Here is an 18,163-nt window from a genome sequence, read left to right as displayed (position 1 = left end):
TTGCTTTTGATTCATTTCCATGTACGATTTTAATCGTACAGAAACTGCTTGTTGAGTAACTTCCAATGACTTTTTCGTTTGACTCGGATTTACCTCGAGTAATGCATCCAACTGTTTGTCTTCGATTTTTTTTTATTGTCCTGAACGAGGTGTATGCTCAACGCTGAAATCTCCATTTTTGAAACGTCAAAAACCATTTCCTATATGATTTATCAGTTGGATCATTATCACCAGAAACATTCACAAGCATTTGATACGTTTCAGCTGCACTTATCTTCCAATTAAAGCAGAAAAATGCAAATGCTGCTTAGTTAACACAAGATTGCTCATAATTAACACAGTGAAAAGCAAGGTTCTTTTAAACAAAATTGAAACAATATGAAGAGAATATTAATGACAGATTTCTAACCTCTTGAAACTATCGACATCAGCGTTCAATATTTATAGTAGCCAGAACCAGTGCTGTAAAATTTCATTGAATTCAATTGAAACTGAATGTGGAACACATAGACGATCTCTTTAATGCAGTAAACTTCACTCTCTGACACACACAATGTTTGCTGACGGCCCGAACGAGCAGCATTCAGTTCATCACTCATTCTCTTCAATCGAGGCTCAGTTTAACCACCGTCAGTTGATCTCTTGAAGTAACAAAATATCTCTTTCAATAGTGTGAGAGCGGCCTTCAAATGAGGTTCATGTAAACATTCGAATTGGTTCAAGATAATAGATGAAAGACAAACCAGATAGCTGAAATATCAATCACAGAATACACATAAATTAATTGTTTCCTCCTTCAGTTTTAATTTTTAATACTTTACTCCATTTATAATACTATTCGTTCGAATTTGCTTACTACCAAGAGCGAAGGCAATGAAGGAGCTACACTACTTGGCACTCGAAACTGAGCAAGCATACTAGGTACGATTATTCAACTGACGATGAATTCCGGGAGCTTCACTTGAAAATGGCAGCAAAAGTCAAATGAATTAGTATGGATATGCTGACGGTCAGCGGCCATAAATTTCATTTTCATCTTATATTATTCGATTGAAAATGAAATTTTACCCCACTGGCCAGATCCATCTTTCAAAAACGGACCGAAATATATCACTGCACTATATGTGATCGGTAAAAGTTTCATTGGAAAATTTTTATTTGTTAAAGAATGATATGATTTTGTTAAGAATGTGACAAAAATTGAACGAAAACTTTTAGAAAAATTTGTGTTAATGGCTAAAAACCGTTTTTGTGCTAAGGGCACATAACAATTTTCACTATTTTTTACGCTTCGTCTTCGACTTATCAGGGCAGAGTAGTTCAAAATGAACTGCTTTGTAGAGATGGTCGGGATTCGGGTTCGGATCGGATATGGGTGATGGTTTTTTTTTTCATTTTTAAACGGTTACGGGTCGAGTTCGGGTTAAAAAATTTGGTCGGAATTCGATTTTTTGAGTTTGAATTGGGTACAGACATAGTTGCCAGTTAGTTTTTTTTTAAATCTGGTGCAACAAAACACAAAAATTGAAAATCGTTCTCATTATGAAAATTGATTTATCGGTATTTTAAGAGAGCATGTCTGTATTACTGTATCGATACAAAAATTTATATAAATATCGATAAATCGGTGTAGTTTGCAGCATTGGATACGTGTAAAGATTTTAGTTTTTATCGGGTACGGATCGCGTTCGGGTGTGGAAGAAAAATTATTCTCGGATTTGGGTCGGGTACGAGTTTTTTACTTTCTATTGGGTACGAGCCGGTTTCGGGTTTGAGAAATTGCTTACCCGGCTATATCTACTGCTTAGTGCCAACTTGAACAGTTCACTTTGAATCTCTAAGCAAACATAAAGTTAACGCTATTTGTCATATGCCAGTTATTTTCATGACAAAGAAAAGAACCAACACTTAAAACACTTAAACAAGAAAAAAATCTGTTTTAATCAACATAGTGGTGTGATGGTATCATTCTCATGCTACCATCACACCACTATTCATAGATAATAATATAGCGAAGAAATAGAATAATATAGCATTTTTAAAAAAGTTTTCCATTGAACCAGTTGAAAAACCAAATTTAGAAGAATTTCTTCCGATTTCTTCATCGTCGCTCTAAATGATGGTTTAAAACATTGTACACACTTCACCCAGTTGATCAGGATGAATTTCAACAGGAGTACCTTTCATTAAAAACTAAGATTTTGAAATTCGGTTCGGTTATCACTGTAGAAATGAAAAGAGCTCCGTTTTGAATTGGTGCTTCCGTAACCGTAAACTGGTATTATTATTTGGTCAGTGAATGACTTCTATTTCCGAAACTTTCGGAACCGGGAACTAATAAATTTATAGGCCAATTACTAACAAGATGTACAGAAAATATGTTTTATAAGGATTTTTTCCGTTTTTAGCTTGTTATTCTTAGAATGTGAGATCATTCATTTCAATGTAGGTTTGTAATCATCGGTTCAGCGATCTGCGAGAAAATGGGGTGTGAATTTTTGGCAATTTTTTGTACATATCATGATTTTTGAACCGAAATTTCTAACTGAGATCAGGATCTTGATTTTAAACCTGGACCCTGGAATTAAATTTGAAAAAGTAAATTCTGGACTTGAACCAGATTTCAGGAACTGAAATTGACGTTCAAACCCTAAATTCAGTTCCAGAATTCCAGTCCGGAATTTAGACTTAGAAATCAGGTACAGAATTCTGAAACTGAGCTCTAATCCAGCACCAGAATTGAGATCTAAAATGCAGCAGTTCAATCATCCAAATCCAGAAATCAGTTTCAGGACATAATCTAGCATAAACATTGAGTTTCAGAATAATCATCCAGAATTCAAGGCTCTGAAATCAGGATGTTTTATTTTTAGATCTGGACCCTGAAACTAAATTTCGGAAATAAATTCTGCAGTTGGATCTGAATTTTTAAACAGCGGCTGAAATTGAGGTTCTAACCAGAATTCAGTTCCAAAACTGTAGTCCAGAATTCAGGTTTAGAATTCAGGTACAGAATTCTGAAACTGAGCTCTTCGGATCCAGATTCTTTAACATCTAAGAATTCGTTATCAAATGTTTTAGCATCCAATTCTAAAACTGAACTCTTCGGATTCAAATTCTTTAACATCCAATGAACTGAATTCAGGTCCAGTTCAGTTTTAGAATTGGATGCTAAAACATCTGAAAACGAATTCTTAAATTCTTGGATCCGAAGAGCTCACTTTCAGAATTCTGTACTTAAATTCTAAACCTGAATTACATAATTCGAAACCGGATGAAATTCGTTCTATGAAAAAGTTTGACCATTAATATGAATCTATGTTTATAAAAATCGGTGAAGCCATCTCCGGCAAAATCAAGTGCATATTTTTTACACATACACACACACACATATATATATATATATATATATATATATATATATATATATATATATATATATATATATATATATATATATATATATATATATATATATATATATATATATATATATATATATATATATATATATATATATATATATATATATATATATATATATATATATATATATATATATATATATATATATATATATATATATATATATATATATATATATATATATATATATATATATATATATATATATATATATATATATATATATATATATATATATATATCTATATATTTTGCGATCTCGAATTACAATGAAATTTCAATGAAACATTCCTCATACCAACTAAGTTGACATTCAAGGATTCATGTTAGATGTGTATACGAATTTTCTATATTTTTACGATTCGTCTGCAACTCATCAGTGCGTTTGCAGCTCATAATAAACTGCATACGCCACATAGCAAACCAACATGAACCAACGAAGTAGACGCAAAAGTTTGTCTGCCACAATGTAAAGTAGTGAATTCCACTGTCCAGCAAAACACTCACCTTCCCCATAGTGCCACCATGTACAACTGTGTTTGAGTTCTCTCGCTTTTGCTCTTTCTATGACTTTTCAAAATACTATCAACTTGGAAAATTGCCATTCTCTCCGAACGCAGCCGTTTCTCTCCCGACGGCTTCCGTTCGCATGTCTGTTCGACGGCAATCGGTCAACAGACAGCTCCTGGCTTCTGTTTTCACCAGTACAAGGTTTAGTTTTTCGGTAGATTTTGACAAATGTAGGCCACACATCCAACCATCCAAACCACGCTCGTACTCCCGTTCAGTATATAGAGTCAGTAGTAGCAGATAGGTCGATCATAACACTCGAGAAAAAAAACGACGAAAGCAACATCGACGCGTTTCCTCAAAAATCCTCCCCCCGGTACTGGAAAGTGTATAGTAACGTCCTAGAGACTATCGCGAACGGCATCTTGTCCCCGCTGGTGTAGTAGAGCGATATTGGTATGCAAAGAGTGGTCAGTGAAGTGTCCATTAGTAAAACTTTCCCGGATACCGTTTCCAGTTCGATTGAAGTCCAACTCAAGAACAAAACATCGTGCATCACAATCAATTGGCCTGTGAAGTAATCGGTATCGGTGGGTGGTGTCGACTGTGGACTGAACGACATAGTTTCTGGTGAAATCGGATGGCAATAAGGAAGTAACGTTCCACCTCACCATCCAGAAAGAAAAAGTTACCAATAATGTGAAAAGGAAAAATCCTGGCACCGCTTTGTCCGGGGTGGTGAACTGTTATGTACGGGATTGGTTTTGAATGACGATCCCAGCACGCTCCCCCACCCACTGGAGCCATACTTTGCTGCTATAGATGTTGCTAACCTGGCTACATCTTGTACATTGTAACGAAATTCGAGAGAACAATTGTGGCGTAACAGCAGTGACAACAACTTGTACCTGGACTGTCCTTCCGGTTTTGGTGCAAACGGACCAAAAATGAGTGATGATTTTGTGGCGCTAAGTGCTGGCTGTCGTTCGAAGCATTGATTAGTGCTCTGGAAATTCGATTTCGGAAGAGCTGCTAATGACAATTAGCATCAATTTGTGATCGATGTTGAACAGCGGTGTGTTTGTGGTTTCGACAACGGAATGAGGGTTTAAATCAAATTTGGAATTGAGTTTAATCACATACTAATCGTAAGAGGATTGACGCTCTTGTTTTGACTAACGAGTTATGTTTTGACAAAGTTATTTTTTGTCATCAAATTAAGTAGTTCAAGGGCGTAATAGAGATAATAGATATTGATGTATTGTAAAAACAAAATTCAAATTTAAAACAAAAACAATAACATTAAACTAAATTTATTTTATGGTAGATGTCTTCTAAATGACGCTGAAGTATGGAATAAGGTTATACTGAAAACGAAAATACTTTGGTTTAACTGAAATCAGTCTTGCGAGTAGTTTAGAAACTTTCACACAAAATTTTCAAAGTACTTTAAATAATAAAGTCTAATTTTATATGATCCAACATCGGAAACAATCTGAAGTTAATACATTGGATAACTTTTTGTGGAGTAAATATTCGCTCAATCGTTTGTATAATTTTTACTAGAAGAACCAAATTAAAAAAAACTGGAATAAAATTTTCATTCGATCTTAGATCGAGCAGTCGTACGTAATTGAGTCTGAAGAAAGAGCATCGCATCACATTGGAGTTGAAACGTCTTCCAAGAATAACCTGATAAAAATTTTTTTGTTGGCAAATATCACAATCAATTTTGGGAAAAAATAAAAAAAAAAACGATCAGAAAAGTTCACTACTGATTTTTACAAACGCGATTCTCACTGAAACTGAAATCAATGATGAAAAGTTCACTAAACAACATTCTCATCGAATATATCTGATATGATTCTCAAACAGAAGATTTTTGGGAAATGATTTTTCATATCCTAAATATCCAATATAAACAAAAAACTAATATTATAATAAAAAACAATTACAAAGTATGTTATGCAGTTGATTTCAAAATAAAGACTGTCCCAGAAAGTATGGACGCACTTTGATTTCGCTGTAAATAATTCACAAGTGTTAGATATTCAAATTTTATTCGATATACTAATAATATTAGACTACAACAACAGAATATTATTCTCAACATTTGCTACTTAGCCATTGTAGACTAGCTGGCGCACCTTCTTGCGAACGTTTCTCATTAAATTCCGTACAGACTTCTTGGCGACAAGTTTTGACACTTTTTTCCAATCTTTTTCGAAATGTTGAATGGTTTCGGCTGCCGAAACATGTTTCCTTAATGCCCAAAATTCCTCAATTGGTCAACGTTGTGGGCAATTTGATGGATTCATGTCTTTTGGGACGAAAGTGACATTGTTGGAAGTATACCATTCTATCGTTGATTTCGTGTAATGGCAAGAAGCAAGATCTGGCCAGAAGACAACAGAATCCTTGTGGCTTCGAATCATGGGTAGAAGTCGTTTTTGTAAACATTCCTTGATGTATATTTCGCTGTTCATTGAAGCAGTGGTGATGAAGGGTTTCGAAATCTTACCCTTCTTATGTCTCGGACTGGTTTAACACTTGCCCTTCTCGCACCGTATAATATTGTGGTCCCGGCAAGGATTTGTAACCGAGTATCACGTAGGTTTCGTCGTCCATGATTATGAGTTGAAATTTCCAGCAAGAATCGTATTGTACAGCTTTCGAACCCTCGGCCTGATCGATGCTTCTTGTTTCGGACTACGTTTTGGTTATTTCTGCTTCTTATAGGTTCGAAGATTCAAACGAAGAACATTTGACTTCGAAGTGCCTACTTTTTTGGCCACATCCCGAACTGAAACCTCCTTCTTTTGTTCGAACGCTTTCAGTATACGGTTATCCAATTGAGAGTTAGCAGGACCTTATTTTCGACCCGTTTTCGGTTTATCCCCAAAGGTGTTATCCTCACCGAACTTCCTGATTGCATTTCGCACGACTTTTTCACTTACTCCTTCCATTTTTGCTATCTTTCTCAGTGGCAGTCCGCGTTCTGTGCACCATTTGTACACCATTTTTCGACGTTGTTCTGCTGAAAGTCCACGCATTTCGAAACAAACTAATGAAAACGAATAAACAACTGCACAAGTGGTTAAAGAAGAGTGTAAACAACAGAAAGCAGCCATAAAAATTGACAGATTCTGAACCATTGCGAAATGGCAGCGGTTTTTGGTTGCGTCCATACTTTCTGGGACAGTCTTTATAACCAAATTTAGCTTGAAAATCATACGCCGAAGTAACAGGAGCGCAGGCTATCGCTAGAACCAATTCAAACGCTGCGACTGCTGTGTTCTTGAGATGTGCAAATTGCTGCGCTTCTGTTACTTCTATAGATCAAATTCATGCTATATATTGACCACCCTACGCGCATCAAATATATCGCAGTCATTATTTCTCAGTTGCGATTAAATTACGATTTTATTGAACAGGGATTTTTTCATTGATGAAAATACAATAATTAAAATCTTGCACGGTAACTTCGATGTTGAACTGAAGCACAGTGAAACTCTGTAACGAAATATCATCAGAGGCTCTTCTCCTTTTCGATTATTTCTTTAGCAATATTTCTGTAGGTGGAAGTTCATCATCAAGTTTCACTGACACAAAAAATCACATGTAAACTTCGAGGTTCAAAGTTTTGTGGATGCTTGTTTCATGAAGGAAAATCTCGAAAGTGATTTTTTCAGTTATTTAATTTTCCAGAAAACCTCTTCAACTGATTTTTTCACGAATGATAATGAAATGAACTTTTTTCGATCAAGATTTTCCCAATAAGGATTAGAGTTTCTTTTTATTTTGTAGTGTGAACGTATTACAATGAAATCTAAATTCATTATTTTTCAATTATACCCCTTTATATTCACAAAATTAAATGATGTAAAGCTTCCTCGAGTGAATTTTAATAATGGCATTTCACTATTCGGCGTTCTTTTCTACCTTCTCCAACTCCCACAGAAAAAATCACACATGACGTTAATCCAAGCATGCCGTACTTTCTTGGGCGATGACAGAATATTACATCAATCAACACGTAAAATTACATTCTGGGACTATTTTGATGTCAAACTCAGCCAAATTAGTACTAAAACCAAGGATATGACATATTTTTTATATGGTTTGAGCAGTAAATCTCGTCGAATTGTGAGTTGTTGCAAAGAATCCAGGTCGTTTTTTCAAAAATCTTCATTCGATTCAAAAGTCAATCTGTGCAAAATCTATTTTCACTTCCCATAAGAACAGTGTAGCTCGGGAACATTTTAGTGCGTATAAATAGGTACCTACCCTTTCAAGCGCTCTGGCGGAAGCACATTTCCACTGTGTTTGCTCTAACAAATTAAAAACTTTTAAAGGCTTATTGTCAATCTGTCATTTTTAAAATCTGTTCAGCATGTTAAGATTAATCTGTGAGCCTTTGACATCTCTGAGTTACTGTTTAAACGGTGTTCACATAGAAATGACGATTCTGAAATGCAATATTGTCCAACTGTTGGTTTTTTCAACTACACAGCAAAAAAATATGAAATTTACCGGTGACGTAAATCCGCATATGATTCAAATCATAAGAACGTGTTTTGTAAAATGACTGAATTTTACAAGAATGATGTTCATATGTGTCAAGCTTACACTACTTTTAATGCAGATGTGTAAATTTACATGCTCTAGCACTTAAAAATATGTCAGAATGCATTAAATGTACTGGATCTACTATGAAAATGAGTCATATTTAACGGTCGTATATGTCGGTCTCAGAAGACGTAAATTTACACGATTTTTTCTAGGTGTGTAACTACATAACACTTACTACTTATGAGAGTTAGTTTGTTTACATATTGAACTGTCAAAGTTTTGGCAAATTTAACTATGGATTTATTAACAACAGAGCAACGCATTTGAATCATTCCTATTACGGAAATGGCCGATCCGTAAGTCTGGAATACATAAAGTTGTTTAACGTTTTAAGAAAACTGTATTTTTGCTTTTCTCATGTAGAAAGGTTATGCAATCACTGTGAAACCCGTTTTTTTTAACTAGGCCAGAATATCATATACCTTTCGACTTAGTTCGTCGAGTACCTCGAAAACTATTCCAATCGGTAGTCATTGTCAGTAAACGACCGAACAAATTAATTTCGGCTTTCCTGGTTCCCGGTTTTCGATTAACGACCGAAAATTGTAGCTATTGACTCAAAAAGGAATCCAAGTCACTTTTCTCGAACCAATATCGATTATAACGATTTCGGTTTCGAAAGTACCCGCAATAGTGGAACTCACTTCGTTTCCTCAGAAATGGCCTAACCGACCTAAGGTGATACTAGTTTTTGGACAAATCGTTTACGTTTGTTTTCCAAGAATCAAGTAGAATTATATCGAAAAGTATCACACATTTATATATGAGAATATTACAGTTATAAGAAAGGTATCGATACAGCCTTAGATGGATTAAAACAGATTTTTATTCATTTAATTGTGCATTATTAGTCATCTCAGAGCTAATTACCCTTACTTAATTTAGGCTTCATGAAGGAACAACGAGCTTTCAAGTTAACACCAGCCGTTTTAGCTGCTTTCTCCGAAATTTCGATTTTTTTCTATTGTTGTCTATATTGAGAGAGTTTTCATTTCAGAATCCAATACCGCTCGATAGGTCGCAACTCTGGGAGGAGGATTCGCGTCTTTCGGCGTAAAAACAAGATGTCAAATCAGGCCAGATTAAAGAACGCTATGGAGAGTGTCTGCAAGAAATCCAAGCTTTTTTGCAAGTTTTATTACTGATAAGTCTGGATTTTCATTGTGACCACAAACAATTCCTTTTCGCCTTTGCTCTTTTTTCGACGTCATCTTCGATCTAAACGCTTGTAGTATCACCAAAAATAGATTTTCTACAATGAACAGATATACGTTTATTAGTCTGCAAAATAGTTCAAGCGTTGATGAAGTATTTCCAGAGATATACGGGGGTGTCCAGATTTTGTCGCGAACAGTTTTACCTAGGAAAGTAGTTTCGATTAACTTAACTTTTCGTTCAAAATCTTTTAGAAACGATGTCAGATCAGCTCATTATTTCAGCAAAATGCTAACCACATACAAGTTTTCGGATTGAGTTTTGTTTTCAGTGCGTAAGTATTTCTGTAACATTTATGATAATGTTTTTATGTCGGCAAGTTTTGCTCTAGTTTCAAACAGGTAATTATTCTCTGCACAATTTGCAAATTTTGAATTTCATGTCATTTTTTTTCTAAAAATAAAGAAAACTGGCCCTCTGATCTGATAATTTATGACACGGCCAAAACTATGCAGACTAAACAGAAAAAAAAACTCTCATTCTGGCTTATCAATTTTTTACCTTCCGGTGAGCATGATTTCACTCGTAGACTGAGATATTTCTTACGAGGCTTTTTTTAAGCGGATTTCCGAAGTAAGGCGGTTTTCCGAAGTTACGCGGATTTCCAAAATTACGCGGTTTTTTTACGCAATTTTTTTTTAAGACAAGTCACACATAGAAAAAATTCGATTTAAAAAAAATCTAGATTACACCACATCTCTACGTTTCATGCATATCTAAGACTTTGGCATCAAAAAATAAATTTGATTTCAAAAAGTCCCAAAGTCGATTATTTAAAAAAAAATATTGTTGGGATTACACCTGATCTGGACGTTTTATGCATTTCTAAGACGTTTGGCATAAAAAAAATCGATTTTGGAAATCTCAAAAAAAAAATTCCATGTCCCAGTTTTTTTTAGATTACACCAGATCTGGACGTTTCATGTATTTCGAATATATTCTGTTGTGTTGCGGATTTCCGAATTTTCCCGGTTCTTTACGCGAATTTCCGAAGTTACGTGTTTGTTTACACGGTATGCCCTGTGTGAAAAGAGACCTCAGTGTATATTTTTCTTCTACAAGAGACCAAAATCACTTGAAAATCAAACCCGATACAATTTGGACAGCATTTTGGAAAATTTGTGAAAAGTTGCACAATTGTTTTAGTTACTTCCTTTTCGCACAACGATGTTGCTCTACGGTGTTTTTTCGGTAGTATTGTGAACAGTGAACAGTGGTAAGTTGCACAACCAATTGTAATATGTTTAAAAATGTTTCTGAACATATGTAACATAAATAACAATTGTAAAACAAATGTAAAACATTTTCAAATTTCAATGAGTTGCATTTGCTTGATTCCCTTGATCAAAAAGTTCCCGAAATTTTCTCAGAAAATTACAAATACAAAATCATTCATCAAAATCGATATTGTCGCTTTCAAAGTACCATCAGAGCCATTTGCGATTTTTCCATAATCTCATCTCGTGTGCTGAAACGCGTTCCACGAAACGGTTTCTTGAGTCGACCGAATAGTAAAAAGTCGCAGGGAGCCAAATCAGGTGAATTCGGTGGTTGCTGAATGGTATTCGTTTCGGATTTAGTCAAATGTTCACAGATAACTATACCAGAAACTGAATACAAGAACTACAATGATCAGCCCTATGGGGTTGTTCGAGCCATTGATGTGGAACAGGGCAACCAAAATTTCTAATGATCAACAATCAAACAGTTCAATCAATCGTCACACTTTTAAATCCGCAATTGCACGAGAGTCTGCTTGGATTGATCTTGATTAGGAACCAACACCGAACATCGTTTGGCTTGATTTGAATCTATTTTATAGCCGACGAAATTACACCAATATCCCGAATGTATGCAGTTATATCTTTGGACATACTTGCGATACAGATTTCGATGTTTAAACTTATCTTCACCATGCTTGTGTTCAAGTTTTTAATGCAATCAGTTATTTTTATAGCGTTTCTCTACCATTCTGCTATTTAGGTTGAAGCGATAAACTTTTTCTCATTATCAATCGATTTCATCTTATATAAATTAGAAATTAATTTTAATATACCCTGAAGTAGTTGTCGATTTCTCAGGCGAAACGACATAACATGAAATTTCATCCGAGCTTGCATGACACAAGATCCAAGAATACCAATTAAAGCTTCAAATTGTTTTATGGCACTTTTTGTCCTGCTGTCTGGCAACAACCTACCTCTAGCATGCTACGCGTAGGACTGAAACATTAGCTATAATTTCGCTTCTATTTAGAGATTCGCGTGCTTCCAACAGTTTCGCTTTTGCATCGATTGACAGCATGGCAGGGAACTCCGGTATGCCGGAGATTTTTAGCAGACAAAATAGGACACTGCTCGCTACTAATCAAAATTTCAATCATATATAATTGAAAATACGTGACTTGATACATTTCCAATCAAATGATGAAATAATATTAACAATTGATACAAAATAGACTGAGCCGTAAGTGTTTAAAACCTGACCACAATTGTACGTGTATTTTTCCTTGAGTTTCTGATTTGCACCCCTATATAGATAATAAACATGTGAAATGTTTTGAGGATTAGATCAAACACTGGCATAATTGTGTTGCAGTCGATGGGAACTTTGAAGGTACTTTGAAGGGGACAATATCGATATAGATGAATAATCTTGTATTTTTAATATTCTGAATAAATTACGGAACTTTTTGATCAAGGTAGTATAGTCAATGCAAAACAAAACCTCGGTACTTGAGATCAATGTGAAACTATCCGTTAAAAATTTCGAAAATATTATTAGGATCAGGTTGGGGACTAAGGAAATTTTCTAGTACTTTAATACTTTACGATCAATTGTAGGTAGAAATGTATTAAAAAAATATTCGTTTCGACTTAATATGAAATATCATAGCACGCTTCAGAGCTTCAAAAACAGACAGTTTCCAACACAACAGTTTCGCAATTTCAAACTAGATTCGCCACTGTGTTATTGGATAGATAAACGTACTACATTATTCAATATGAGAGTGAAATACGAGAAACGTGTTGCATGCACACGTAAAACTTTGAGATTTCCCATGAAAGTGACTCCCATAAAACATTTTTATGTTAAATCTTTGGAGTATGAAGAGCTGTTCCACTCAGAAAAATATAAAACAAATTTTTATGTATTAAGGTCTAGTGTATTAGCACTAAATATACATCATTAAAAGTTTCCTTCAAGGAAAGTTTGTAGAAATGTGTATATTACCATCGAATGCAAAGCACTTCAATCGATAAGAACGTCAACCGAAGCACTCTGTTTCACAAACTCTGGAAACAAACATGTATAAGTCCTATAATTCACTCAGAAACTATACTCGCTGCTACTGCTCGAAATGTAATTAATCAATTTCCTCGCGAATCAAAGTTTTTCTCCCGTTTAGTCAACCTGTCCTTAACCCGGTGTTCCGTAAATACAATTTTTCAGTGCAAAACCTCCCATTCATTACTGCAACTGCAAAAAATCCTAGACTTACGTAATTGATGAAACCCTAACGCAGATGCCCTTAGAGTAGTAGCACATTTGTCGAAAGTGCAGTGAAGAGCTTCCCTACAAAATGCAAAGCGCTGTTCCGTCGATAACCCATCTCACGTTCCAATAGAATCTACGGCACCCGTACCCCGGTGATCGGTGAACACTCCGAACTCCATTCCTAGCGGGGTTTTATGATTCGAAAACACCAACCACCCGCTCAGTGAGGAAAAGTGCACACACCCATTCATCCATTTATATTTCTGTTGACGACGCGGCACACGGCAAAAGAAGCAGAAAACTAGTTACAGCGAGTCAGCTGATCTCCTCGACGCCAAGTGGTCCTCTCTCTGTGCATTCCTTCTGCAACGCGTCGCGGCGGGCTGCATTTACAGGGGAGGTACTTCGGCTTAGTGAGTGTTTTATTTATCTGTACAACGACGGCGGATTGGTGCTGTATGTGAAGGAACCTATTGTGCAACAGAACAAAGTCCCGTGGAAAAGTTAACCTTCAACAAGCAGAAATTCGACAACGATGAGCCAAAATTTCATCAATTTCTCTGAAATCAGAGGTGAGTGTGTAGCTTTAAGAAGTTATATTTATCCTACTTTCAGCGTTGGGAAATACCGAGACGTATTTGGAGATTTTTTTTCTATTGTTAAAACGCTAGTCACATGACGAAGACTTTCTTAAAAAACGGGGTGGTAGTGTTGATAAGTGGACAGACTGAGATCAAAGAAGATAAACGACAGCATGCAAAATGACTGCTGTATTTTCAGCAATGAGAGATGGCGTTTGGTCACGCGCAACTTACAATTGTACTTTTTCTAATTCTTAGTGTATTGTGATAGAAACATTCTAAATCGCCAGACACATAACGTTTACTCATGTACGACAGTCAATCCAACTGATTAAATAACATCAATGCATCAATATTTGCCTCCCCGATTGTGACCAGTAGTCGGCTAAGGCTTTCATGGTATGACTTTTCAGTCCAGGGTGGGTTCCATTTATTATCAATTCAATTAAAAGATATGGTGCCCTCGCGTGCCAAGTGCGTGAATATTGCTACGACAAACACTGACAACTGTTAAATACAATATGCGCAGCTCGGCAGGATTATGGTTCCAGTGCAGTAGTTGAGTCTGATCGATCCGACTGTAAGTTTAGGTGACAGTAAGGGTACTCTTCGTATTACTCATCCAACACTAGAACTGATTAGCACTTATCAATAATAAGAGATTAAACGTTACCACAAAGTAAATATAGTTAAAGTAAACTACAGCAAGGAAATAAACATCATCATTCAATTCTACACACTTCGAAAAAAATCCCTGTGATTTTACATCTTATTAGATGTAGATTTACATGCAAGAATATTTAATATTGTATATAAAATTCCATGACATGAAATTCATTAAAATAAAAAAAATATATGTAATGATAGCACCGCCGTGTGACTTGAACCGAGAATCATTGTATCACAGAGTACATCCGTTAATCGACTAAGCCACAGAAGCAAACACACACACACACCAACCTCTATTCAAACGAAAGGTGTAATTATTTCGCATGGCATTTAATTTCATCGAGATCCAACTTCTAGGTCCGGAGATACAGGATAATGAATGTTGAAAATTTCCAATTGTTACTAAGAGTAACGAAGAAACAAAAATCTTCTCCACTCGACACTTCAAAACTGTCTGGTTTACGGTTCCGGAAGTAGCAGCCAATAATTCCAAAACAGAAAGCATTTAACTATAGATTTACCTGAGATGAATAGGACGTTTTCACAAATGATAGAATCGATCAAACCTGAATTCGGCTTCGGGTTCCAGAAAAATGGAATTTTGATTGCTCAAAATCTGAAACAGTTATACAAGTTTATGTTTCATTATTGACTTCTATTAGAACTTAATGTTTCTTGAGACAATAAACATATGACAATAAAATTGGTGACTGTACCTGAGATTATGTTATTGTATTACATTTCATAACGTTTACGGTCATGCCATTTCTGTCACACATGTCTAACATCATCTAAACGTCCATTCATAGAACACAACAATCCACAAGACTTGTGACTATGCGATAGATTTTAAGACGTGGTCCGAGATTCCTTACTGCGACTCTTGGAGAACGGAAAACATCTTCGAAATTTGTAGGTCATAAGATTTCAGTTTCAGGTTCCGGAAGTAGTAGTTTAAAATTTCAAAACTGAAATCACATCGAATTTTCAGAGGTTCGGTAGTTCGAGGGAGCCAAATCAGATAAACAAGGTTGATGGGCTAGTGATTGGAATCCGCAACCGTTGATTTTAGCCATGGTAGCGATGCTCCAGTGCTTAATGTAAAACCATTTCACGGCGATTTTGGTCCTTAATCGCTCTATTAATGCACGCTAATACTCTCATTTTTTCTGCTTCGAGGTATTCCTCCTGACTATTCAAGAATACCAACATTATGATCTTTCCAACCCATTGAACCTCCATTCCAGGCCCTCGTGGCTCTTGGAAGCACTCGTTCTGACTTCAGTATATTGTCCGATAATCATGCTGTACTTTGGTGTATAATAATGAATCCAGCCAAATATGTGTTTGAAGTGTGCTTGCATTCGTCTTTTTATTCCTTAATGAGTATGTACGGGACCTAGCGGTGGGATGAGTATGTACGGGATCCAGCGGTATGGAATGGAATGGTCGCGCACTTTTTCTTTCCGATCATCCAGTTAAAATTTTATGTATTATTATTACTGTCGTTTATTTTGCCCAGGTTTCATCCTCCATTTTATGTACGGACACTGTCGGTGGCAGTGAAGTGGAGTTGAAAGATCTTATGGCTTTATAAGCTGATATTGAATTTCGGGTCCGTTTCTGGAATTCCATCGTGATATGTGACAAGAATAAAAACAAAACTTGCTTCTACGTTTTCTCTCAACCTATTTGCACATTATTGCATCCAAATGAAGAGTGTTAAGGGAGGGAGGGGAGTGCAAAAAAAATTATTACTGCATATCAGTTAGTTAGGACATCTATCGGAATTGAGTGAGAAGATGCGGGCTGAAATGTCAACTCGTTTTCTTCTTATTCTTTCCCGATTTTGCACGTTTTTTTCTAAATAAAAAATGTATATAAATGAATATATAAATTTAAATCTTCATGTTCTGCCTTCCTCATACAGAAAGGTTATGCAATCACTTGAAAAACCGACTAGTAAAAATTGACCCGGAGGGCCAAGTGTCATATACCATTCGACTCAGTTTACCGAGCTGAGCAATGTTTGGGTGTGTGTGTGTGTCAAATAATCTCACTAGGTTTTCTCGGAGATGGCTGAGCCGATTTTGACAAATTTAGATTCAAATGAAAGGTCACGTGGTCCCATACGGAATACCTGAATTTCATCCGGATCCAACTTCCGGTTCCGAAGTTATAGGGTAAAGTGTGATCAATATTGTACACCGTCACTTAAACCGGCGAAACAAAAAACGTAAAACAAATTTCTAAACTGGACTCTAAACCGTAATTCCCAATCTTAGGGTCAATTGAAAGGTCTTATGGTCCTACCAAAATTTACTGCATATTTTCGGATGCAACAAACATTTAAATCGTAATTTAGAGTGCGTACTAGTAGAGTTTGTATGTCATGTTAGTTGGTGGCCGTACGAACCGACTTTTATTATATTATTTATTATTATTAATTCCAAACTGGACTCAAAACTACACAAATCGATAGTCATTATCAATTGGCAACTAAACAAACCGATTCCGACTATCCTGGTTCCCGGTATCCGGTTCCGGAAGTACCGGAAACAGTGGTCATATATACCAAAATGGATCTCACTCACTTTTCTCAGCGATGGTTTGACCGATTTCCACAAACTTAGATTCAAATGAAAGGTCTCGTGGTTCCATACGGAATTTCTGAATTTCATCCAGATCCGACTTCCCGTTCCGGAGTTAAAGAGTAAAGTGTGGTCAATAGTGTACACCGTCACTTAAACCGGCGAAACGAAAAACATAAAAAAAATTCTAAACTGGTCTCAAAACTACACAAATCGATAGTCATTATCAGTTGGCAACTAAACAAACCGATTCCGACTATCCTGATTCCCGGTATCCGGTTCCGAAAGTACCAGAAATAGTGGTCATATATACCAAAATGGATAATACTCACTTTTCTCAAAGATGATTGAATCGATTTCCACGAACTTAGATTCAAATGGAAGTCTCGTGGTCCCATACGGAATACCTGAATTTCATCCGGATTCGACTTCCGGTTCCGGAGTTATAGGGTAAAGTGTGTTCAATATTGTACACCGTCACTTAAATCGGCGAAACAAAAAACGTAAAACAAATTTCTAAACTGGACTTTAAACCGTAATTCCCAATCTCAGGGTCAATTGAAAGGTCTTATGGTCCTACCAAAATTTACTGCATATTTTCGGATGCAACAAACATTTAAATCGTAATTTAGAGTGCGTACTAGTAGAGTTTGTATGTCATGTTAGTTGGTGGCCGTACGAACCGATTTTTATTATATCGGTTCTCGGGTTCCGGTGCCGGAAGTGCATATAATAGTGAACCAGTTATGCACAAACAATCTCTTGGTTTTTTTCAAAAATCGAAGAGAAAAATTTTGAATAGAATACCACAATATTATATATGAGAAAGGCATCATTACACCACTAGGCCGATTAAAACAGGGTTTTCGGATATACAGAACTAGTAAATAATCAGTTCTTCTTAGAATTCCAGCATAAACTGTTGAAATTTTCTAGAAATTAACCATCACAATCATTCGTTCCTCTAGCTGAAGTGTAATAAAATGGTGTAAGTCGCCTAACTTTTAAACTAACGCATAGATAAAATGAGCGAAATATGAA

The 18,163-nt window shown here is 35.8% G+C and overlaps 1 protein-coding gene across 17 annotated transcripts in view; it reads left to right on the top strand.

Annotated features, from left to right (window-relative positions):
* The window catches only part of LOC131438010 (calcium-binding protein E63-1), a 202,747-nt gene that overhangs the window by 111,296 nt on the left and 73,288 nt on the right, over positions 1 to 18,163 (top strand). Inside the window, exons 1-2 of one of the 17 annotated variants that reach the window (XM_058607767.1) lie at positions 4,144 to 4,312; positions 13,412 to 13,853. The exons of 6 other annotated variants lie outside the window; for them this stretch is intronic. In XM_058607767.1, the coding sequence (XP_058463750.1) occupies positions 13,817 to 13,853 (37 nt within the window). In that variant the 5' untranslated portion in view covers positions 4,144 to 4,312; positions 13,412 to 13,816. Of the gene's footprint in view, positions 1 to 4,143; positions 4,407 to 13,176; positions 13,854 to 18,163 lie in introns of those variants that run through there. 10 more of the 17 variants (XM_058607766.1, XM_058607763.1, XM_058607764.1 and 7 more) reach the window with 10 other exon arrangements.

Source organism: Malaya genurostris, chromosome 3 (genome assembly GCF_030247185.1).
Source record: "Malaya genurostris strain Urasoe2022 chromosome 3, Malgen_1.1, whole genome shotgun sequence".
Taxonomy (NCBI): domain Eukaryota; kingdom Metazoa; phylum Arthropoda; class Insecta; order Diptera; family Culicidae; genus Malaya; species Malaya genurostris.
Note: the sequence above shows the minus strand (reverse complement) of the source record. Positions and strands in the feature narration are given on the sequence as shown.